This window comes from Erythrolamprus reginae, chromosome 6, assembly GCF_031021105.1.
Source record: "Erythrolamprus reginae isolate rEryReg1 chromosome 6, rEryReg1.hap1, whole genome shotgun sequence".
NCBI lineage: Eukaryota > Metazoa > Chordata > Lepidosauria > Squamata > Dipsadidae > Erythrolamprus > Erythrolamprus reginae.
Genome location: NC_091955.1, coordinates 64,930,157 through 64,956,186, shown reverse-complemented (window position 1 = coordinate 64,956,186; position 26,030 = coordinate 64,930,157). Strand labels below are relative to the sequence as shown.

At 39.3% G+C, this 26,030-nt stretch overlaps 1 protein-coding gene across 1 annotated transcript in view; it reads left to right on the top strand.

Annotated features, from left to right (window-relative positions):
- Positions 1 to 25,115, top strand: part of CACNA1I (calcium voltage-gated channel subunit alpha1 I) — a 495,583-nt gene extending 470,468 nt beyond the window's left edge. The window contains exons 31-37 of the mRNA XM_070754808.1: positions 5,000 to 5,121; positions 8,757 to 9,077; positions 9,652 to 9,798; positions 16,440 to 16,550; positions 19,406 to 19,562; positions 22,812 to 22,960; positions 24,408 to 25,115. Coding sequence (XP_070610909.1) covers positions 5,000 to 5,121; positions 8,757 to 9,077; positions 9,652 to 9,798; positions 16,440 to 16,550; positions 19,406 to 19,562; positions 22,812 to 22,960; positions 24,408 to 25,115 — 1,715 coding nt within the window. The remainder of the gene's footprint in view (positions 1 to 4,999; positions 5,122 to 8,756; positions 9,078 to 9,651; positions 9,799 to 16,439; positions 16,551 to 19,405; positions 19,563 to 22,811; positions 22,961 to 24,407) is intronic.
- The last annotated feature ends 915 nt before the right edge of the window (positions 25,116 to 26,030 follow it).

Genomic DNA, 26,030 nt, shown 5'->3' with positions numbered 1-26,030 from the left:
AGGGAGGAATTACAAAAATAATATGCTAATTTAGAAATAATTCCTATGATTTAAATAGAAATATAATGCATTTTGAGGATAGTAATTCAATACCATACATGCAAGTCTGTTTGTTCTACTGTCTCCTTTTTTGTATATTTTTATACTGGATTCCGAATGGACAATCATTCATATCAAACAAATTACAGTCATTCATATCTTCAAATAAAGGACTACTGTTTGTAATTTGCAATTCATGGCTGCTTCTCATGCCGAAAACCAGGGCATCGGTGAGGCGAGCTTCCGGGTCTTTAAACTTGCATTGAGCAAGTACCGTCCGAAGTCGCGTTGTAAACTGGTTGATTGATTCAGTTTCCTTCTGAGCCATCATGGAAAACTGATGCCGAAAAACCATGGCTGGTTTGGTCGGTTTGAAATGGCTCGCTAGCTTTTCCTGTAGGACGTCCCAAGCTACGGTTCTTGCTGGCTGCGGGTCGGTGAGAGTCTGGGCAAGGCCACGGATTTCTGGGCCGCAGTAATTCAGAAAGATAGCCCGTCTGCGATCGGCTTCGGCGTCCTGTATCCCTGCCGCCTCGAGGAAGATCTCGAAGGTGGCCATGTATTCGTCCCAGGACGTTTTTTCGGGGTCGAAGAGTTCCGGAGCCTGGCCGATCTGGACTTTGTTCATGTTGCACGCGATGTTTCTTCCGTCCGTTCGTCGCCAGTGAAGTAGACCCAGAGACAGGGTTCAAGCAAATCGGTACTTTTATTCAGCTCAGAGAACAAGTGACAGCTCAGCAAGGCAAAGTGACAATTCAGCGAGTACCGACTGACTCTGCTTGGAAAAGCCGCTTCTTTTATACATTTGCGGCTCCCGCCAAAGCAAGAGCCAGCCGCGTCTGAGCCAATCAGGAGCGACTTCCTGCTTCGGCTCAGACAGCGCTGGAAGACGGAACAAACTATTTACAGGAAATACAAGGTAGCCATTTCAGGATACAACACCAATAATGTTTCATTTTAGTTGAAGGGTCTGAATATATTTCTGATTGTTTTCATCTTATTAAAAAATTTAGTATGTCAGGGATTCCTCTTGCATATTGCCCACAATTAGTCTAAGCCAGTCGTTCTCAACCTGGGGGTTGGGATCCTTTTGGGGTGTAACAACCATTTCACAGGGGTCGCCTAAGACCATGGGAAAAGACAAATTTCCCATGGTGTTAGAAACTAAAGCTTCTATTCTGGCGCCTTGGAATATATTTTTACAATTCAACCAATCAGGCATTTACAGTGGGGGTTTCCCTCTGACCTTCCTGCCAATCAGCTTAAATCTCTGTTGGGAGAATTAGTGCTAGACTTATTATTGGGGGGTCATCACAACACGAGGAACTGTATTAAGGGGTTGCGGCATTAGAAAGGTTGAGAAACCTGAGAATCAATCGATGCAATCTACATAGACTTTTGCAAAGCCTTTGATTCAGTACTGTAGTTCACGACAAACTTCTTATGAAACTAAAATCTTATGGCATTTCAAGACCACTGCACAATTGGATATCAGTGTTCCTGTAAAACAGAAAACAGGTGGTCAAAATAGTTAATGCCATATCTAATCCTGCTCCAGTTAACAGTGATGTTCCCCAAGGCAGTGTCCTAGGACCTACTCTCTTTATACTCTACATAAATGATCTCTGTGACAATATTACAAGCAATTGTGTTCTCTTTGCTGATGATGTTAAGCTATTTAATACCTCCGATAATACTTCTACCCTTCAGAAGGACCTTGACCATGTAGCTGAATGGTCTAACAATTGGCAACTGCAAATCTCATTCAACAAATGCTCTGTCCTAAACATTGGTAAAAAGAATCCTAATACTAAATACACACTTGGACAAACTGAACTCGCAGAAGACCCTCACTCAGTCAAAGATCTTGGAGTACTCATTTCATGCATGAGTTCCCACACCCATAATTCAATGCCTGGGGAGGGCAAAAACAGATTCCTTAGCCCCCCAGAGGCCCTCTGGAGGCTGGAAATGGCCTGTTTCCCAACTTCTGGTGGTCCCAGAAGTTTCACCCTCCCCAGGCTCAAAAGGCTTCTCTGGAGCCGGGGAAGGGTAAAAAATATTTTTTATTTCTAACATCTAATTTCCTTGTGTCTTTGTTTTATCTTTACATGGGAGATTATTAAAGAGAATTATTTTAAGAAAAATTCATCTCTTTTTCCTTTAAGCGTAGTTTATTTTAAAACAGTTAAATGGTAATAATAACCAAGGAACAAGGAGTCAATGGATTTTACCCCATCAAATCCTATTTTATAACCTGCTTTTCAGAAATCCAGGGCTAAACCTATATAGTTATAATAGCTTTATAAGCCATTTGCCTTTGGTGATAATAGCCAGATTTTACAGTAATTGCAGTAAACATGTATGAAATAAACTTAAGTACCACATTGAACTAGATAGATTGTCTCATTATTTCCATCTTTCTATTGAACTGCTTCTGTCTTGTTCTCAATCACATTTTGGCTTGTGCACTGAGAAAGCAACAGAAATAGTCATTTACTAATCTCTTTGAGTCCTCCAGATCCAGGAGTTACAAAATGTCCATATTTGATTCTGGATGGGGTGACATTACCCCATTCAGACTTGATGTGCTATCTGGGGGCTCCTGCTTGATGAGCAGGTGGCAGCTGTGCCCAAGGCTCAATTTACATAAGTGCACCTTATCTGCCAGTTGCACTCATTCCTGAACCAGGTGGCCCTACTCATGGTCAATCACACCTTGGTCACCGCCCAGTTGGCCTATAGCTATACCTTCCACATGAGACTGCTCTGGAATCCAAATCCTCTGGAATCTTCAGTGGGTCCAGAACGTAACAGTACAGAGAGTTATGGACACATCTTATTATGGCAATGTAGACCATATTCTACAAACCTAACTGATTTCCAATAGACTTCTGGTATGCTTCAAGGTGCTGATTATCACTTTAAAACCCTACATAGTATAGGACCAGGTTCCTTGAGGGACCGCCTTCTACCAAGAACATCTACCGAGTCCACGAAGAGGGGCGGCATACAAATCCAATAAATAAATCTGTCCAGCCATGTTCTCCATAGGGAGAATCTGCCTCAGGTTCCATCTTTTAGAGTTTGTCGTCTTATGGAATCTAGAGAGCGTGGCTTTTCTGTGGTTGCTCCTGTTCTTGAAACTATATCTCTCTCCTCCCCCCTCTCTGAGATGCAACAGATGCTATTTTGCTAAACTTTAGGGAAGCCACTAAACCTGTGTCTTCTGTTAGACATTAGGAGCCAATTGAGTGTCCTCCCATTTTGGTTATTCTCTTATGTGTAAGTTTTATTTATATGTTATATTGGGTTATTGTTATATGGCTTTTTAATTTATTTTTAATGCTGGACACTGCCCAAATCACATTATTTGACAGCTTTATAAATCTTGAAATACATTAGAATTTGAATGGAAGTTCAGTCACTTATTTTGGTCACTCTTCCTACATTTAATAACGTATTTGTTGATTGCACATGCATGCTTATTCTTTTTAAGGAAACATTTTTTTAATAAGTGTAATCTAAAAGCAACAGAGAAATAAGTCTTGGAGAAAGAGAAGGAGATTATAAAGCAGATGTGTGGAAAATAAGACACGTTGTTATTATTATTATTATTATTATTATTATTAATTATTATTATTATTTGAAACTAGCTTTGTACAGTAGAACCTCTGGTCACAATCATAATTGGTTCCATAACTTTGATCACAAACCGATTTGGTCATGACCAGAACCTAATTTTAGAAATTTGGCACTTACCAAACAAAAATGGCATGGAAGGGGAAATTTTGGTCAGAACCCATTTTGGTTGGGGTCAGAAGCATTCGTGACCAGAAATTCTACTGTATACACTCATAGAACATATTTGCATTTTGGAAAAAATAGAAGGGTATCTTCTCATCCTGGTTCTTTTATAGGTATGTTGATTAGATCAGGGCTCTCCAACCTTGGCAATTTTAAGACTTGTGGACTTCAACTCTCTGGCTGAGGAATTCTGAGAGTTGAAGTTCACAAGTCTTAAAGTTGCAAAGGTTGGAGAGCCCTGCATTCGATCAATCTTCTTTCTAGGTTTGCATATACAGTGGTACCTCATCTTACGAACGGCTCTTCTAACGAACTTTTCAAGATACGAACCCGGTGTTTAAGATTTTTTTGCCTCTTCTTCCGAACTATTTTCACCTTACGAACCCAAGCAGCTGCTGCTGGGATGAAGGGGTTTCTTTTTCCCCCTTTTTTTGAAGAAAGAAAAGGGAGGGGCAGCTTGGAGGAGTAAAGATTTTGCATGCTTGCAAAGGCACTGAAACTGTGTCTTTTTAAGAAAGAAAAGGGAGGGGCAGCTTGGAGGAGTAAAGATTTTGCATGCTTGCAAAGGCACTGAAACTGTGTCTTTTTAAGAAAGAAAGGGGAGGGGCAGCTTGGAGGAGTAAAGATTTTGCATGCTTGCAAAGGCACTGAAACTGTGTCTTTTTAAGAAAGAAAAGGGAGGGGCAGCTTGGAGGAGTAAAGATTTTGCATGCTTGCAAAGGCACTGAAACTGTGTCTTTTTAAGAAAGAAAAGGGAGGGGCAGCTTGGAGGAGTAAAGATTTTGCATGCTTGCAAAAGCACTCAAACAGTGTCTTTTGAAGAAAGAAAAGGGAGGGGCGCCCCCCTTGCCTTTCTTCCTTCCCACTCACCCTTTAGCCTAGCCTTGCTTCTTCCACCCGCCCCCTTTAGCTGCTCCTCCCTGCCCTCTGTTCGCCTCCCTTCTAAAGTTTGGAATTTTCCTGAAGGATTTGCACGCATTATTTGCTTTTACATTGATTCCTATGGGAAACATTGTTTCATCTTACAAACTTTTCACCTTACGAACCTCCTCCTGGAACCAATTAAGTTCGTATGATGAGGTACCACTGTACTATAAAGACAAGATTGAAATTTATAAACTGCCTTTTCTATCCCTGAATCCCTTTTTTCCAGTATGCAACGATGAGAACCCATGTGAAGGAATGAGCCGCCATGCCACCTTTGAGAATTTTGGAATGGCCTTCCTCACACTTTTCCAGGTCTCCACTGGTGATAACTGGAATGGCATTATGAAGGTAATTGGGGCCATTTCTGGAGAAATGTTTTCGTGCTGTCATGAATAGTGTCCTGAAATGGAAACGAAAGGAAAGTTGCCAGGGTCTTATGGTGAGCTTAAAGCATACTATGTATATGTATATGTAAATGAACCAGGGTGGCGCAGCAGGTAGAGTGTTGCACTGCAGGCCACTGAAGTTGACTGTAGACCTGTGGTCAGCAGTTCAAATCTCATCACCAGCTCAAGGTTGACTCAGCCTTCAATCCTTCTGAGGAGGGTAAAATGAGGACCCGGATTGTGGGGGCAATATGCTGGCTTTCTTAAAAAGTGCTATTGCTAACATGTTGTAAGCTGCCCTGAGTCTAAGGAGAAGGGCGGCATAAAAATTGAATGAATGAATGAATGAATGAATGAATGAATGAATGAATGAATGAATGAATGAATGAATATATATCTATCTATCCTAGTCTCCCTTAATTTTCAAATTCAGCAAAAAAACATGTGACATATATATATATATGTGTGTGTAGATTGTTCTGTGTTCGGGTTTTGCCCCGTGTAATATTTTGCATGTCTATGCGACGTTTCGGTGAAATCACATTCACCATCATCAGGCTGAAGTTGTAAGCTTCGTGCTGCTGTAAATATAGTAAATAAACTCAGAACAATCTACATACATATACCCATGAAAATCTACGAAAACTAATGACGTTCCTTGAAATATACCAGGGTGATCCGACATAAAAAAAACATATAGCCCCTCCCTGGTACACAGCTGGAAGGGATATGATCTGATAGCACCTCTGCTAAGTCTCTGCCTTACAAGGCAGAGTCCACAGGATCAAATCCCAGTAAGGAACGGTGTGGCTAGCTGATGAGGCCAGAACAATGCCGAAATGGGACTATCCTAGTCTCCCTTAATTTTAAAATTCCAGCTAAAAAAAACATTTGACATATATATGTATATATATATATATATGTATATGTATGTGTGTGTGTGTGTGTTTATATATATATATATATATATATATATATATATATATATATATATAAAAATATAGAAATATATATGGATTTCTACATTGCAAATATCCAATCATTGGACTGCAAATGCCTGGCATTACAAAAAGTGGTAGAATGTTATTGATAACGAGAGACAGAACCTGGCATGATACATCTATCCCATCAGTAGTGGGATCATATCGGTATGGATAATTGCACACAGTTCTGTGTCTCTGGCATGCCCATGCACATGTCCAATTGAGACTTTACTTCAGTACATGTGCAGGAAGCAAAATCTCACGAGAGAATGTGTGCGTGTGTGAGCATGCACCTGCGTGTGCATGCGCAGAAGCAAAAAAAAAATTGCCGAAATCTCACACACACATGTATCCCCTCGTGAGATTTTGTTTTCTGCCCATGCACAGAATCAAATTCTCAGTCAGACGTGCACAGGTACACCAGAGACATGGAGCTGCATGCAATGATCCGTACTGGTAGGAACCCACTACTGTATCCCATCATTTGGGAATGGGATGAATTTTTTGCAATATTTTTAGAGCTTGTGTGGAGTGGGAATTCCTGAATAGGCAAGAGGGAAGGGAAGGGATAGCACCATATTAAGACACCACATAAGCAAACTCTCATACTTGGAGCATCGTATAAGACCTATGGCAATACAATTCTTTTTATGGTTCCATTAAAGCTGAAGAATATCGAGCCTGGGAAATCATTTGAGGAGATGCATAACACACAAAGTGCCTCTGTGAATCTGTTCCTCAAGGCCATAAAAAAAAGCCCCAGCTGCTTTTAGATTTGGAGCAGTTGCTCGGAGCCCCTAGAGAACCTCTGGGCATGCATGTGCTTTCTCGAAAGGCACTTCCACTGGGATAGCTACAGTCAACCATCTCGTAAAACGAGGTCTAAAACATAACATTTTGGTAGCAAATGGATTTTGAGTACTGTAGTATTACGAAATTAGACCAACTCGTTGGACGAAATGTTATGATTTGGCTAAGACAGCCCTCATAAATTCTCTGTTTCATACTGATACTCACTCATATTATCTTGCTCAGTAGGATCACTATCCCATATCTGTCATAATTTGGACCCAGTGCAGGAAAGTATCAAATTCACATAACTGCGTTCGTTAAAGTGACACTTTGGCACAGACTCCAGTCAGTAAAATATTCACATTTCATATTAAATGCTCAGTGCTATGAAATATATATCTCAAAGTACAAAATGCTCTGTCTCAATAGAACATTGGGACAAGGGACAGGGCTAAATATGTCATTGCTGCATTACTTTCTATTCATATGCTCTAAGATAAAAAGGGATATCATTTCGTAGTTAATTGGGACTTACCTATGTGACAGATTTCTTGTGGATCCAGACAGGGATAGAATTAATGTAATAGAGGTTGGAGTGAGAAAATTCTGTTTCCAGAAATATAATACATCAGATATATCCAGAGGTGGGGTGCTAAGGTGGAACGGTGACGCATGTTCACACCCGTGGTTCTGAGTGCTAGCGGAGTCCAGTGGAATCCTGCTACTGCACCTGAGCAGGGAGCGAAATCACACACAGACATGCAGGGGCACCATGGGCATGTCCGTGAGCAATTTCATTCCCTGCCCAGGTGCTGTTCTGCTGGGCTCTCTGGTAGACTCCTCCCAAAAATTCACAGGTACAAATTGCAGACACACACAAGTTTGAAAATTCAAAACAATGTTCTTTATAATGAAAAGTCACTTAAACTAAGCCCTCTTTTGGTATAGCAAAGAGCACTCTGGTAATTTGTACAACCAAACTGGTAATTTGTACAAGTCCCTTATCAGTTCTGTGATACTTAGTTTGCAGCTGTGAGGCAATTCACAGTCCTTCTTCTTTCCCAAAGTGAAACACACTTTGCTCTGGTTTAGTTTCAAAGCGGGGGGAAATCCAGCACACAAAAAGTCGAAGTCAGTAAAGCAGGCACGAAACACAACGATCAGATAATCCTCCACAATGGCCAAACCCACAGGCTGCTATTTATAGCAGCCTCACTAATTACCACAGCCCCACCCAACCACAGGTGGCCTCATTTTCTTTGATAATAATCTCTCAGTTGTTGTTGCCTATGCATCGCTCTCCGCATGCGTGGCAGTATCATTAACTCTTGTTCTGAATCCAAGGAGGAGCTAGATAATTGATCTCCTTCTGAGCTGTCTGCCCCACTCTCCTCCTCCCTGTCACTCATGTCTTCTTGGTCAGAGGAGCCTTTATCGGCAGATTCCACCAGGGGCAAAACAGGCCTGCAGCAGGTGGATGTCTCCCCCACATCCACAGTCCTTGAGGCAGGAGCTGGGCCAGAGCTAACCACAACAGGTGCAGTAGCAGGATTGCGCTGGACTCGAGCTAGCACTCAGAGCCACGGAGGCAAGAACGCGTCACCATTCCACCGTAGCAGCCCACCTCCAGATATATCATACATCTTGAGCCTTGCTTAAACATTTTGATTCAGAAAGCAGCTAATTTCTGTCTTCATTTTTTAAAAATAACTTTTCCCCTTTTCTCTGTGTTTTGTGCTTATGTATTTGTGTTGTATGGGGAGTTGTTTGGTTTCCTTTCTTTTTGTTTTTCACTTTTTTTGGCCTAACTTAATTCCTCAAGGATACGCTACGTGACTGCACTCACGATGATCGGAGCTGCCTGAGCAACCTTCAGTTCATCTCTCCACTCTACTTTGTTAGCTTCGTGCTCACAGCCCAATTTGTCCTCATCAATGTTGTAGTAGCTGTCCTTATGAAGCACCTAGATGACAGCAACAAGGAAGCACAGGAGGACGCGGAAATGGATGCGGAAATTGAGCTTGAGATGGCACATGGATTGTGCCCTCATAGCACAAGCTCACTGAATCCTGGACAAGATGGAGGAGGTGGGAGAAAGGATTCTGAAGGACATCTATGCATGACATGTTACTCTCCAGCACAGGTAGGCGGAGCATTTTTCCTTGCTGCTAGCAAGTTTTTGGCACATTTATTTGGGAGAACAAAGATAGCTTAGAAGAGTGTAGACTAAGAGTTATGATGGAAAACATTGATATTTAAGCAAAGATTCAGTTCTAGGCTAGGAGTTCTGGTATACTGAAAAATTCTCACGAAGTCAGAACTTAAAACACCAATTAGTGCTGAATAGAATGAAATCTGGATTTTGTAAAAAGTTGAAAAATAAAATTTAAAAAGATACCACGAGGCAGGCCTAAGGTACAGTAGTGGAATGCAATAGCAAAACACAAAATTACTTAGCAAAGTAACTTGAGGAACACCTATGAGGTTCTATAACAGGTTTCCGCCCAATATCCATCTGACCCCTTCATTTTACATCATTGTGCAGGGCTATATTCTGCCTCGTTTACTCGTGTTCTTTAGGACTGTATTAACAGCATTAACCAGCACGAGTGAAAGCGGCAGAAGATAACCACATTATGCAAAAGAACACTAAAACAAGCAAAAACGTGGAGTTCTTAAAATAATGTCTCCCATCCTCCCCCTTTCTTGTCCCCTAGGAGAACTTATGGCTGGACAGTGTGTCTTTAATAATTAAGGACTCCTTCGACGGGGAGTTAATGATCATCGATAACCTATCGGGCTCCGTCTACCATCATTACTCCTCGCCGGCCATGTGCGAGAAGTGTAACCATGACAAGCAAGAGGTAACCTGCGTGCGAGGATACGGGAGGGGGCACCCCATGCTTTTCAGAACACACCTACACACACTAAGCACAAGGTCTTCTTGGATTGTCTCCTGGTGATAGATAATTTTGATATACATTTTGCCATTAACATGCTTTCATGAAGGCATCTAGTTCAAAAGAGAAAAGGCATATTTGTGTTAGCCGAAGGCTGAATGGAAAGACAGCTAGATTGACAAGGTTATCTGGGGAAAAAACCCACCTTTCATCATGATGAAAGATGAGATACAGTGCTAGCTCTGTAGAGAATACAGCATTCTGTTTTGCATTTTGTAGAGTGATTTGTAAAAGGAACACAGTGCATTGTTCCATGGTTTTTAAGGTTTGGAGAGTATTTTTAAATGTTATGCTTAGTTTTAAGTGGCACTCTGTTTTCTGGTATCTAGGAAGTACTTTAAAATAGTATAGTTCATGGTAAAATCACTTCCAAGTTTTTAAAATGCTGGCTACCATTTTATTTTGTCTTAGTTTTGAACCTTTGGCTCCTCTTTTTAATTAAATTGTGCTAGTGGAAGGTGCAGGAAATGGAAGTAAAGAGATTTCCTATCTCTTGATCGTACAGGAACCATAGCTTAGGTAGTCTGTGATGGTTGTAAGGAACCATAGCTTAGGTAGTCTGACTCAAACATATTTTCATATCTTAGCTAATAGAATCATTCATTGTCAATACTTTGCAACTAATGTGAATGTTTTAGTTGCATAGATTTCAGAGGGCAGAAAAGTCCAGTTGAATGTTCACAAGTCAAGAGTCTCATTAGTAGATGACTTGGCTGATAGCAAAAGTAGGGAATTTTATATCATTTTATGTCTAAGAATCCTGGAGGCCAGCAATATCATGTTTATTCAATTGCAAGCATACAAGTATTTTTCCCCATCTCCCACTACAATTCTTTCCCTTATAGCTTCATAATGCACATTAAGTGAGCAAAGCACTGCAGTCAATTCATTAAGAAAGTCACTATCTTTTAAAGACTTCCATGTCTGTCTCAATGGTTTGCCTACACTGGCAACACTTCCATTGGAATCACCAGCAAGGTGGTTATGCATGCACAAGTACAGCTGGAAAGACCTTCACAACTACCATCCAAGTCTTCCAGAATAATTCAGCATCTCAGTCTTTCCTAAAGTATCACTTTGCTTAAACTCTTTCATGAACTGATATAGCCCAAACGGTATTTAAAATATTATACTGTCAAAAATAAACCTTGCCAAGATAAAAATAATCTAATCCAAGAAACTCTTCATGCCACCAACATATCTGTCCAAAGCATTGCATCTCCCCTTTCATATAGCTTACCTGCTAGTCGTTGCTGACAATAGGGGGCGGTGCTCATCTCCATTTCAAGGTCGTTGAGTCAGCGCTCAAGAGGTACCTACTTTTTATCCACTCTCCTTTGGATGCATTCAAACTGCTAGGTTGAAGGGAGCTGTAGCTAGGACAAAAGCTCATCTCATTGCCTGGCACTCTTGTGTCAAACCTGGGCTGCTGGCTTTGATGGAATGTGAGACTCACATTCCATCAATGTCCTTTCTGTAACAATTTGCATCTTATCATGTAAGACAAGTGTAAAAAATATTTCTTAAACATGCCAAATGCAATATAAATGACTCATGTATAATGCATTTATAATTTCTAAATGTGACAGGTGCTTCTATATGGGGCTGGATTCCTGGCTGTTTTAGGCTTATCTACCTTGTAGTTCTTTCAGGCATATTTTTCTAAAGTCGTTGAGCCTGTTCTTCTACATTTTTTTCCATTGAATTCCCTTGTCTATTTGATAAACAGTTATTTGTAGATCATCACATGCACACTCCTATCACATGCAAATGATGAACTGAACATCATCTCAAGGGAACTGTCAGTCTTGATTAGATCCAGGATGGATTGAAACTCTCGGTTACTATCTCCAGATCCACCATCCAAAAGCATCTGTTTTGGATAACCCAATTTCAAACTATACAATGCCGCTGGAAATATAATTGATTTAATTATTCTGCTCTTACAATATATTCTGATCACATTATTGTACTTAGCTTTCATGAACTTGTCTAAATGTATCACCGTATTCTTCCCTTGAACTAAACTCCTTAATTCTTTAGCACACTCCACATCTTTACTTTTAATAAATACATATCCAGGAATAATCTACATAAGGTTTTGCTATAGTCAATAAATTAAGGGCAAGACTTCCTTTTGTTCAACCCATTATCTGTCTTATATCAAGGTCTTTTATGATTCTGCCTTGCCTGAAACCTGCCTATCCATTTCACATTTGCTCTCCATGTTTAATTATGTTCATAAGAACATAAAGAGATATTGCTTACACAAGTAATTAGTGCATTAAGTAATTGACAGACCCTCTTATATCATTCTTCTTTCAAATTCATATATACAGAGATCTATGCCTCACAAGCTTATTGTATATTTGTTTCTCTTCATCTTTTGTAACTTACTTTCCAGCAGTCAATTTCAGTTTCTTTGCAAATTTTGTCTCATAATGTCCTTTTAGGAAATGTATCAATGTCAATCTTCCTTTAATCTTATTTGACTTCATTCATTCCAAGATTAATCTTGAGTAGTCCTACCTAAAGGAAAGGATTTTCATGTCATTTTTTTTTTGGCCTTCTTAAACTCCTAATTATCATTTTCTTGCTATTTCCTTTCCATGTTTATTTTATTTATTTTACTTATTTTATTTTTCATAAAGCGTTTATATGATTACAGACAAAGCATATATAATGAATGAATATGTAAGAAGTACAAAAAATAAATATATAAGAAGTACAAGCATCAATTAGTAATACTGAGTCACATTTTAATGTTGAATGTAGTGATGCTTACAATTTATTACAGTATCCTTCAATATGTTTTACCATTGCATGTGTAGCAGGTGCACACATTTGTATAACATTGATGTTCACTGCATATCCACTAGTTCTAATATATATTATCCCAACACAAAGTGTAGCAAAGCAAAAACTTTGATATCCTTTTTTGCTGCTCATTGTTAGTATACATATTCAACTACAGCGTTCCCTCGCTTTTCGCGGGGGATGTGTTCCGAGACCGCCCGCAAAAGTTGAATTTCCGCAAAGTAGAGATGCGGAAGTAAATACACTATTTTTGGCTATGAACAGTATCACAAGCCTTCCCTTAACACTTTAAACCCCTAAATTGCAATTTTCCATTCCCTTAGCAACCATTCAGATTATTACTCACCATGTTTATTTATTAAAGTTTATTTTAAAAAATATTTATTAAAGGCAGACAAAAGTTTGGCGATGACATATGATGTCATCGGGTGGGAAAAACCATGGTATAGGGAAAAAACCCGCAAAGTATTTAATATTTTGAAAAACCGTGGTGTAGACTTTCCGCAAAGTTTGAACACTGCATATCTAAAATACAGTATCCTGTTTAGTATACTTTATTTCCACTTCAATAATTTCACTTTGTTGTATGCATACATCTCACATTCCAGGTTCTAATAATGAGTCCTTCTAAATAAGAAATCCATCTTCAATAACTTTTGGATCTGGTCTGTCCATGTTCATCATACACAGTGAAAGTTTGACATTCGTCCTCAGTAACTGGAAGAGTGCCTTTTTATATGCGAGTTTTATCATCTGTCACTCAAGCCTATCAAAATATTTTGGCTATATTCATAAAGTTTTTTTGGCAACAATATAGTTTTACTGTTACATTTTCCCATATTCATTTTGAAGAATCTTCTTTTAGCTAGGTTAGACTCCTTCACATCCGTAAAGCCTACAAGCAAAATAATTCATTTCCAGCAGTATAATTGTTTTCAATCACTTTTCCATAGGCATTGTCAAACAACAAGTAGGATTATATAATGGCTGTAAACCATTTACATAAGATAGTGTTCAAGGATATATTTAGCTGGTGTTCATCCTTGTACCCCTTTTGAAATAACTCAGATTATAGCATTACAATGGGATTCTTAAGTAATTTATGTCCAAACAGTGAGTATTTCAATTTTTTTAATTTGCTGAAACATGAGCATGTTTCAGGTTTAATTAATAAATTACCCTTTTAAAAAAATACCTCTTTACGTTATTTAATATTTTTCATGTTTTGGTCCAGTAATATGTTTTCAATCAGTCAATATTTGTAGCTGCATTGCTGACTTGTGAGAAGGACTCAATAGTTATATATCCCAAAATATTTGTAATGATAGCAAATCTGAATCTGTGCAATTATATAAAATTATAGAAAAAAATAAATAGTCACTCTGAATTTTAGAGCAAAATCTACCAGTGTTAGCATATTATACAACTCATTTTCCTGTCTTGCAATATACTTGTGTTAATAATTCAAGGAGAAAACCAAAACAAAATTTAATCTTGATTTTAAGAACATATTTAGAAACAAGTTGCAATGTTTCTAACTACATTTTGCTTCAAAAACTCACTTCTTTATATTAGTTGCTCACAGGTGGTACACAGATCTTGATTTCCAAAATGCTCAATTTATTCACACACATTTAAACATAAGTTGAGAAATAGTTTACAGTTGTAAAACAGCTTGATCACAGAAGAAACTATGAATCTGCAGAAATTAGGTTTTTAATATATTTTAACAGATTTAAGTATCCTGTAGTCTAGGCAGTCTATAGTGTTCAAATATATATATTCTCACTGATGTAATCTTTTATTCTTCTTGGTATTATTCTAATTTTAATATTGGTGTCAGAAAACTTTTTACATAATTTATTTAGACTTCATACTGGAGGTATACAAAATGGCTAATTGTCTTCACGTGATCTATTAGTATATAATAGAGGCTTGTAGATTTGAGCTTGATATTTTCTTTTATGCTTTATTGTCCTGGTATTCAATAGAAAAGAAGTTCATGTCTTACAAAGTAACAATGCAACATTAATCAAATGATCTACCATTTGTAATTGGAGGTGGCAATTCATAATAATCTTACAGCTTTTTTGTTGTATCTAAATTACTCCTGGAACAATTAAGCATGTTTTCATGTGAAGTTCAGTTAGGCATATGCTAATTTACTAAGTTAGTTAGAGGTGTCATTCATACAAAGTTTGTAATTGTATAATATGTACAGATATCGTGGCTGTTAGTTGTGTTGTGTTTTGATGTGATGTGATGCTGGCTTTCTTTTCTTTTTTAAATGTGTAGATGATTAGTGGTGGCTGTGTTTGGTAAAAAAAATTCATATTATGCATCCTTGGACACAATTCAGCACACTAAGAAGCATGCACAAATCCTGTTAATCTTGATGGCATTTCAAGACATGACAAGGCACTGGATTGTGTCCACAATGCTCTAAACAGTAGTTGTTCAGCAGATTGTCTCCATGGAAATACTGTGGTTTTAATGCTGTGAAGATTACCATCCTTATATCCTTGTGACAGATTACATCATGATAGTGGATTACCATTTTGGAAATCTACTTCAGCCATATCTTCCATTAATTCCAAATGAACTGTCGTCTGAAGGAGTCCTAATTGCTGACACTGCCACTAATTCTGTTACAGATCCTGTCCAAAGCCATCAGCTCTCCATGTCACTTTTTGCTACTGTTTATACCAGCAAAATATTCTGCACAAATACAGGAAAGCAGAACTTTATTGAAGGATCTTCAAATTAGGTCATAATAGTAGGGATAAAATAATAACCAAGAAAGAACCAATACCAAAATAGGTTGAAAAGTTCTTTAGCGACTGCTATTTAGTGGGGAAAAAAATACAAAAAAAAATAAGTGAAGACAACCCAATAAAATGAAAAGTGGGGGAAGGAATATCTTCATCCCTTCATCAAGGGATGATATTTAAAGAAGATGGGAAGGTGGTTTTAGGGGATTATTTGTTATAGAAAGCAAATTAAAGCACAGCAATTTGAGGGAGAGATGTGAAGAGAAGGAATATTATAATATAATGTAGAATTTTGTTTAAAAAAGAAAATGAAAATAATATTAACAAGGAATGATGTATTTTTTGTCAGTAAGTTGGAAATAAGTAATTTATAGGTAGCACTAACTAGTAAAATAGTAAATTGGAATTAATTACAAGAAGTGAAAAGAAAGTGAAAAATAATAAAGAAAAGACATACAGCGACATGATTTTCAAATGAATTGCATGATTATCACTGTTGAAATGAAGGCTTCACCATAGCCATAAACTGCCTGTTGATGGAAATAAACACTGCATTCCAAGATCCTTTTCTCAATGTCCCCAGACTCTCTTCTAAGAATTCTTCTCAGAGATTTCTCAGTCTCTTAATTGTAAACTCAGTTATACTGAATTTACATTATATATTATGGAGCCACACCTGGTGAGATTGAAAGGCTTCCTATTTTCCTTCCAAGGAAGATGAAATGGAGAATTCTTCAGATGACATGGTCCATCTTAGAAAAGTGTATTTTATTTTTGTTTATCCTCATCTCACCCTAAAAATCTTTCATGATACGTAAAATTGAGTTAAGATTCTGTAAAGTATGTCAAGTATGACCTTCTTCCTTGTCTTCAATCTCTTTTCTAAAGCAATGTGACTGTTAAGAGTGTTATTTGACTGCTTCTTTCCTGAAATCCACCCACCCATCCTTACTATAGATCCGGCTGGCTGAAATGGAGGCCTTGTCGCTCAATTCTGATAAGTCTTCTATCCTGCTAGGAGATGATGGAGATAGTTCCAACCTTGACCAGCCAAGCCCTAAGGAAAAGGTAAATTATTTATATATATATATAGGGGCTACCTTCCTTTGAATGAATCCATTTTTTTCAGGGTCAAAAGAGTGGTGGGTGGTAGGATGACAAAATTCTATGGGACTTTTTCTTAAATGTTCTGAATTAATTTACCATATTGTATATCAAGTGTAAGAAACTTTTGATCACTGGAGCCACATTTTTTGTTTATCTTGTTTTATTGGAATGACATCGATGGCTGCATAAAATAGGTCCATTTTACATAAGTGTGCAAAAATTGGAATCTTAAAACTATAAAGTTTTAGAACTTTCGAGAGAGTATTAAAATTTAATATTTAAGACTATACTATTGAAGGAAACTGCATTGCCTTAGCTCACATAGGGCCATAACAAGGGTGCATGTTTCATCCTACTTTAATTGTATTATTCTTGATACAGATTCCTTCATGAAACATGAAGTCTATATATGCATATGGAACATTTTCATTTTCATTTTCCTTTTTTTTTTTAATTTTTTTTTTTTATTATTATTCATTTTCCACCAGAACTTTTCAATAAGGGAAGTCAATTACTGGAATGTATAAAGCAAACTACCTCAATCAAGAGTTCCAATAAAGCTTCCTTTCTTTCTTTCTTTCTTTCTTTCTTTCTTTCTTTATTCATTCATTCATTCATTCATTCATTCATTTATTTATTTATTTATTTATTTGGTTTTTATGCCGCCCTTCTCCTTAGACTCAGGGTGGCTTACAACATGTTAGCAATAGCACTTTTTAACAGAGCTAGGCTATTGCCCCCACAATCTGGGTCCTCATTTTACCTACCTCGGGAGGATGGAAGGCTGAGTCAACCTTGAGCCGGTGATGAGATTTGAACCGCTGACCTTCAGATCTACAGTCAGCTTCAGTGACCTGCAGTACAGCACTCTACCTGCTGCGCCACCCCGGCTCATGTTACTCATCTAGCATCTTTCCCCACATCTCAGTTAAATGTTTTATCAATCCTCAGCGAGTTACCTGAAAATTAAACTTACATAACATAAAATAGGGGTCTCCTACCTTGGCAACTTTAAAACTTGTGGACTTTAACTCTCAATTCTGGGAGTTGAAGTCCACACGTCTTAAAGTTGCCAAGGTTGGAGACCCCTGACATAAAAGTTTAGGTTGTGACTTCTGATTACTCTCCTCCTTTATAGATTCTGTTTTGGCATCTTAAAAAAGCACTTGATCACATTCTCTGTTGGCATTTCTGTTTTACAATTCTCTTGGAAATCCATCTGCCAATCACAGTTCTGGCAGTTCCTGCAGCACATCAGATAACTGATCTGTGGAGTGACATGGAAGCTCAGTAAAATGGGACAATCTTTATGGCTTTATTACGCTGTTCTTAGAGCCAAACAATCAGTTGTTTTGCAGGCCATAAGAAGCTACCTAAAGAGCTGCCTTGTCTGCCTGCTTCTTCCTCCTGAAAGGGGTGTGTGTGTGTGACAGAGTACCAAAAGTAACATACTTGTGCAAGATTGAAGAGTTTAGGGAGCTCTAAGTCAGTGATGGTTAACCTTTTCGGCACCAAGTGCTGAAACTGGAGCATGCGCCTGAGCACTGGAGCCCGAAAGAGAGTCACATTCATACACATTGGTCAGCTATTCCGGCGGGCACATTTTATTTATTTTATTATTTATTTATTTATTTATTTTGTCCAATACACAATACATATTGAAGAGGATAGACATGAAGTATTATATATAAAGAAAAGATATAAAAGTAGAGGAGAAGATATATGAAAGGAAGAAAAGATATATGATATATGAGATAAGGAGAGACAATTGGACAGTGGATGAAAGGCAGGCTAGTGCACTTATGTACGCCCCTTACTGACCTCTTAGGAACCTGGAGAGGTCAATCGTGGATAGTCTAAGGGAGAAACGTTGGGGGTTACGGGTTGACACTACTGAGTCCAGTAATGAGTTCCACGCTTCGACAACTCGATTGCTAAAGTCATATTTTTTACAGTCAAGCTTGGAGCAATTAATATTAAGTTTGAATTTGTTGCGTGCTCTTGTGTTGTTGCAGTTGAAGCTGAAGTAGTCATTCACGTTGCAGCATATGATTTTGTGGGCAATACTTAGATCGTGTTTTAGGCGTCGTAGTTCTAAGCTTTCTAGACCTAGGATTGATAGTCTGCTTTCGTAGGGCATTCTGTTTCGAGTGGAGGAGTGAAGGGCTCTTCTGGTGAAGTATCTTTGGACATTTTCTAGCGTGTTGATTTCCAAGATATGGTATGGGTTCCAGACAGATGAACTGTATTCAAGGATTGGTCTGGCAAAAGTTTTGTAGGCTCTGGTGAGTAGTGTGAGATTGACGGAGCAGAAGTTGCGTAGGATCAGGTTAACAACTCTACAAGCCTTTTTGGCAATATTGTTGCAGTGGGCTTTAGCACTTAGGTCATTTGATACTAGTATTCCAAGGTCTTTTACTGAGTGGGAGATGGCTGTGAGATTTTGTTTATTCAGTTTATATATGAGGTTTGGATTCTTTTTGCCGATGTGGAGGGTAGAGCATTTGTTGGTTGATATTTGAAGTTGTCAGGTGTTAGACCAATCTGAGACAAAGTCGAGGTCTTTTTGAAGAGTGCCAGAAGGCAGAAAAGAGCATGGGAACACCAAAAAAAATATCATAAAGAAGGATCAGAATAAAGAACTTAACAGGGCACATTCATATCATGGTTAAATGCCCATGGGAATTTAATGCCTTCTAACAATGCATCAAATAGATACCTGAATACATTTTTTTAACCTTGGAAGTTTTCCTCTTATTTAAATAATTTTGTTTTCCTTTTTACTAATGAGACAAATATCTTTTTATTCTGACTAGGATGGTGAAGACAGCCCTAATTCTACAGGCTTGGAAGAATGTCTCTTCCCTTTAACAAATACAGGATCTTCTCTTCCTCCAGAAAACTACCAGTATGAAATGGAGAAAGTCCCTTTCAGTCGAGCTCAATCTTGGCTAAATAATGAGACCAATGAAGGTAAGCAATGCTGCATAGTTGACTCTAAATTAATATGGTTCCTGTTCTGTCTGGGTCCCCCCAGACGCCAACACCAACCCAAAAGAGTAGGCAGACACACTGGTAAAAAGCAAAGGCAGTTTATATACTTGAAAGCAAACACAGGTAACAAAAACTGTTCTTACAGACAGGAACACTATGAAGCTTCACAGAGGTTTCACGAAGGCCAGGCAATAAAACAGGATTCTTGCTGGCAAAAACAACTCTGGAGATAATAAAACCCACGCCTCCCCCAAGTCTTCCAGGCTTCTAGGCCACAAGCCAAGATCAGAGACGCCAAGAATCGAAGCAAGGTCACAGGACTCCCAGTTGATAACTCTCCACAAGACTGTAAGGGCGGGCCTGCCTTTTCAACCCTGCTGAGGAGAACCACACCCAAACCCAGCTGTTGCCAATTCAGGGATGGAAATACTTTTCTAATTGGCCCCTTCTTTGAGCTGCCCGTCTCTGCCTCATGTCTATTATAGCCTGTGCATCGTCATCCAATTAATCCAGGCTACTAGCTGGGGAGAGCCCCCCCCCCAGGGGTCTCAGGCTGCTCTCCCTCCTCCTCCTCCTGACGTTCCTCTCCCCCGTCTGCCTGGTCCTCCCCCTCCTGGTCACTGTCCTCCTCCTCTGGGCATGGATCCGGCAGAGCTACAGCCGGTCCCTGAGGAGCCTCAGGCTGAATCACAACAGTTCCCAACAGAGATAGGTACTTTCTTTTAAAGATATCCTTCACGTTAATGGAATATATTCAGTACCGGCGTGGAAAAATGTATCAGTTATAAATAACATAGTTATGCAGAAATTTATGTTTTCCAAAGGCTTTTTTTCACTCACTGATCTACGAATAGAAAATGGTACTGTTTACAGATATACAGTACATCATTTAACAAAATACCTTTTAAATAGCCATTTTAAATTGAGTATATTCCAAATATTTCCAATATTTTCATCAGGGACATTAGCTAGGAAAGGTATCTGAAAGACACTGAGTTGGAAAATCTGCAATATGTTTCAGATGTTATCTGTAGTCAAGGAAACTGTATTGTAAAAGGCAAGTATTTACTTTGTAATTGTGTAAATTTTGAAGCATCGTAATGTTTTCTTTCCCATATGTTCATCTGTGTTCCTCTTAACTCAGTGTCTAAACTCACCCTTCTGATCATTATACTGTTAATTTACTTATTTTCCCATTGTTTTTCAAAAATCACAAGGACAGCTTAGATAGCTCCTGTCTCTTATAACAACCCTATGAATTGTTTTTGTGAGACATGACTAGAACAACTTTTCAGCCTCGTGAAAAGGTAACTAGAATTACTTTACATTTTAAAACCAAAGAGATTTCAAAGTGCAACCCTGATATATGTGAAGAAAAGCCTGAAATATTGCCAAAACCCCTCGTGTTACTCGGCTGGCAAGTGCTAATTTGTCTAATACTAAAGCACATTTTCAAATTGTTGACTATGTTCTCTTAGGGAAAATTATCCAGAGAACAGCCAATAGAGATGGATGATGCTAGTTGTTTCTTGCTAGCTGTGCCAACTGAGGGCAAAATGAATTAGTGCTTCCTAAACAGCTATCAAAGAAAAAGGCTGGAGTTTTAAGAAGAGCAAGATGCATAATTGCAAGTAGAATATGGAATATGCAAAAACAAAACTACAGGTCCAGATAAAAAATTTATTACTAAAATGTACAATTACAGTGATACCTTGTCTTACAAACTTAATTGGTTCCGGGACGAGGTTCTTAAAGTGAAAAGTTTGTAAGACGAAACAATGTTTCCCATAGGAATCAATGGAAAAGCGATTAATGCGTGCAAGCCCAAAATTCACCCCTTTTGCCAGCCGAAGCACCCGTTTTTGCACTGCTGGGATTCCCCTGAGGCTCCCCTCCATGGGAAACCCCACCTCTGGACCTCTATGTTTTTGCAATGCTGCGATTTCACTGAGGCTCCCCTCGCTGGGAAACCCCACCTCTGGACTTCCGTTGCCAGCAAAGTGCCTGTTTTTGCACTGCTGGGATTCCCCTGCTGGGATTCCCTTGCAGCATCACAAAAACACGGAAGTCCGGAGGTGGGGTTTCCCATGGAGGGGAGCCTCAGGGGAATCCCAGCAGCGCAAAAATGGGTGCTTCGCTGGCAACGGAAGTCCAGAGGTGGGGCATCCCAGCAGCAGCGGTGGGTTTGTAAGGTGAAAATAGTTTGTAAGAAGAGGCAAAAAAATCTTAAACCCCGGGTTTGTATCTCGAAAAGTTTGTATGACGAGGCGTTTGTAAGATGAGGTATCACTGTATTTATTAAATTATGAAAATATAGAAGAAATAGTTAAACAGAACCTGATAGCATGGATGACAAATTTTGGTTACTCAATTCAAATAGATGACTGGGAAAAATTATGGAAAGTAAATTATAAGATTACTTTATCTATACCTTATAAAGAAAATTTATATAAAATGTTTTACCGATGGCATTATGCACCAGCACGTTTAGCTAAAATACACCCAAGTAATAAATGCTGGAAGTGTAAAACAGCCATAGGCACATATTATCACATCTGGTGATTATGCCCGGAAGCAAAAAAAAATTTGGATTAGAATTCAGAGCTGGTTGGAAGGAATATGGAATATAAATTAGAAACAAAACCAGAAATGTATTTATTGGGAATAATCAGAGGTCAACACAATAAAGAAGACTATTATTTAATAACACATATACTAACATCAGCAAGATTGGCATTCGCACAAAATTGGAAACAAGAAAAGATACCAAACGAAGAGATGGCGATCAACAAAATGTTAGACTGCGCTAAATTAAGTAAATTAACGTATGAATTACAGGATGAACAAAATAAGAACTACTATAGAGTGTGGGAGAAACTGTATAATTGGATAAGAGGAAAAAAAAGAAAGAAAAGGAATTAGTATTGAGGAAATATAATGTAAAAAACCCCAGAATTGTTAAATATTAATTATTATGTAGAACAGATAAGTATAAATGTTTAATGTTGTTTGTATGTTTGTCGATATAAAATAATAAAAATATATATTTTTTAAAAAGATGCATAATTGCAAGTAGTTTCCCCATTAAACATAACTTAACTTGACTTTTTAGATTTCTGCCCAATAAGAAAATTGTAAAGTGTAAACTTAATTTCTTAATTTTTTTATGTCTTTCTCCTGATTTTACCAAATCCTCCTTGTTTTCTGGACCTCATTCTCTATTGCCAGTTGAAACAGAGTTTTTTCTCCCAGCTGTTTCTGCTAAACTGTCAAGTCAGGAGAAAGTATCTTGTCCAGAGAATCTTCCTAAAATCTCTCTGCAAGCTTCCTGGGCCTCACTGCAATCTCCAAATGTAAACTCCTCACTTATTCACCAGGTAAGTGTTCCCCTAATGACTTTGTCTCCCATATGTCCACCAAGGTTGGACTCTACATAGACATGAGGAGTAAAAAAATAGACAGACTTTGTGTTCTCCATTTAAAAGAAATTTCAGACGCTTATCAAATTATGCAATCTGGGTTTTTAAAAACAGAGTAGTTCTATATAACATTGGGAGCCTTCTAATTAAACTTATGTATTCTAATAACCAAGAGGCTTGGCTATTAGATAAGCCTACAATCAGAGTGTGAGTGGACCTTATATCTGACAATATCTGAAAATTTTAAGACAGGTTGATGGAAGATCAGTCTATTTGTGGCTAATATTGGGTGTGAGAAGAGACACCAAACAACCAGCACTGGCTTGCTCCCAATTTGGCCTGGTTCTAAAAACCCGTAGTGCCCGCAGCAGTAGGCTCCACCCACCCACCCAGGACACTTCTGCATATGCACATAAGCATCACAAGAGAGCACGCGAGCCGATACTGTGTTTCCCTGAAAATAAGACACTGTCTTAGATTAATTTTTGCTCCAAAAGTTGTGCTACGTCTTATTTTGGGGGGGGGGGTGCCTTATATTTCTCAAATAAGACAAATTCACAGGCAGAAAAGCTGACACCCCCAAAGAAAGTGTACCGTACGGTACACTGATTACAGTACAGTACCTGTCAGTATGGCACCCACACACACAAACGACGGCACTTATATGGTACAATAGTATACTCCCGCTATTGCAGCTTCCAGCCACTAGAGGAACTATAGTCTACGCACTGTAGTGGAGATTGTAATGGCTGTGAGACAGCAGCAGACTGTGTCTGCTGTACTGGACGGTACAAAGCGATGGAAGGGGCCAGCAGGGGACACCACATTATTACGGTACCGCTATGAACAGCTTTGAATGGTACCGTATGTTTTTCCACCGTACCGTATGTAAACTTGACTATGCCTTATTTTCGGGGGGTGCCTTATATTAGCAAATTCTGCAAAACCTCTGACATGCCTTACTTTCGGGGTATGTCTTATTTTCGGGGAAACAGGGTATTAAAGAGTTTTAGAACCCACTACTGAAACAAATATTTTAGTCAATCATATTCCTTGCAATTGTTAATTGTTAATTGTTTCTAACATCAGACTACTATTGTACACTGCTTTATTGTTGCTGTTAGCAGCCCCGAGTCTCCGGAGAGGGGCGGCATACAAATCCAATAAATAAATAAATCCAACAAATAAATGTTAACACACTGTTGTTCTCAACTGATATTGCTGGCTGACAGCTAAGGCAGCTAAGAATCAGAACTGGGTCATCGTACTAACTAGTTAGTGCTGCTGGATGAAAGTGGAGGCAAGGAAGAACCATCTGCTTTTGTTAGTTGACATGTAACGTTGCATTTGATGCCCGGTTCCTTGTCTCAATACAAAGACTGATTGTTATTTCTTGGCCTTGCAGACCACAGAGAGTGACACTTCCCTTGATGATGGCCGGAGCAATAGCTCGGAAGGCAGCCTACAGACCACACTGGAAGACAGTTTAAACCTCAGCGACTCACCCCAGTGCACCCTAGATCTCCCAGTAGTATTGTGCCCAGTGCCAGCAGCCACCCAAAAAGCTTTGGTGGTCCCACTTTCCCCTGCCTCTCGAAGGCAAAGCATAAGGGGCCGTGGCATCTTCACCCTCCAGAACATCAGGAGGCACCAGCGGAGCCACAGTAGCGGAGGAAGCACTAGCCCCGGTTGTACTTATCATGATTCCATGGACCCTTCTGACGAAGAAGGGATAGGGAGCAGCCTAAGGGGAGGGGGCAACAGCAGTGAGCAGTCCGAGACCCTCAGCAGCTTCTCTCTGACTTCTCTCTTTTCGCCCCCTCCTCCATCTCAAGCCCTGGCGCTCGTGAAGAAGTGCAACAGCACCAGCAGTCTCCATGCCAGCTCTTCTTCGCGGAGTTCTGCAGCAAACGAAGCCAAGCAGTTCTACTCAGTTGACCCGAGGGGTTTTTTATCCATGCCTTCTTGGGTGACAGACTTCTGCAAGAACAGCTCTTCTCCGAGAGAGGGGGACGTACCGGAGGGCTTGGACAAAATTGGGACCCCAGACCACAGCCCCCCGGCTCCTTCTGAGTTGCAGCTGGGGGCCAGGGTCAGCAAGAGACATAGATGAGTCTCCCTGCGGCAGGGAGGAAGAGTTGAAAGGTGAAAGAGGCCTGCTATGGCTGCCACTTCCTAACAACAGTTCCCAATGGGAGGAACTGTGGAAAGGGGGCAAAAAAAAGCAACCACACACAAAATATAAATATGTACGTCGGTATGTGTGCACGTGTGTGTGTGTGTGTGTGTGTGTGTCCGCTTGTGTGTATGTGTGGAAAACAAGACTTTTGTACCATACCTCAGAGACTTGAGAGAGAGTGATAGCAATATGAGAACATCCCACGTTTGCAGGGTGCCACCACCTTTGCAAAGATGACCGTGGGACAAAGTTAAGAGGGTGAAGAAGACACTCCAACCAAATAACTAGCTGGCTGGATGCAGCTGTTTAGCCCTCTGCATATACAAATATATATGTACAGATATATAGAATGATTTATTTATTTTTTTTACAGAGAGCTTAGGACTTCCAGAAAGTGCTAAGTATGAAAAGGGCAGGGTCTTGGGGGGGGAGAAAAAAATATAACTTTACAATGAAATTGGGAATCCAGCCAGATTTTTAGGGCTCGGGTATCTCTTTCAATTGCGAAATTGCATAATTCACGTTGTGTTTTGTGGAGTGGCGATGGTGGTGGTAGTGAAAACTATGATCCACTCCTTGGTGGGAGGGTGGGGAGCTAGTTGTATGAAGATACTCTTTGGAGATACTTCGAGAGGGTGCAACAGCACCTGAAGCCCAGCTTTGTTAAACTCCTCAGGTAGCATCGGTGAAATTCTCAGACTCCTTAAATGTAAACACATCCAACAGAAAGGTCAACGTGGGCTGTGTAGAACGGAAAGCTCCAGGCGGCCTTCCGCAGTCGGACACCCCCAGGAAGTTTTAGTTGCTGGAGGGTAACAGGAAGAACCAGGAGGCAGAAGCAGAAGCCAC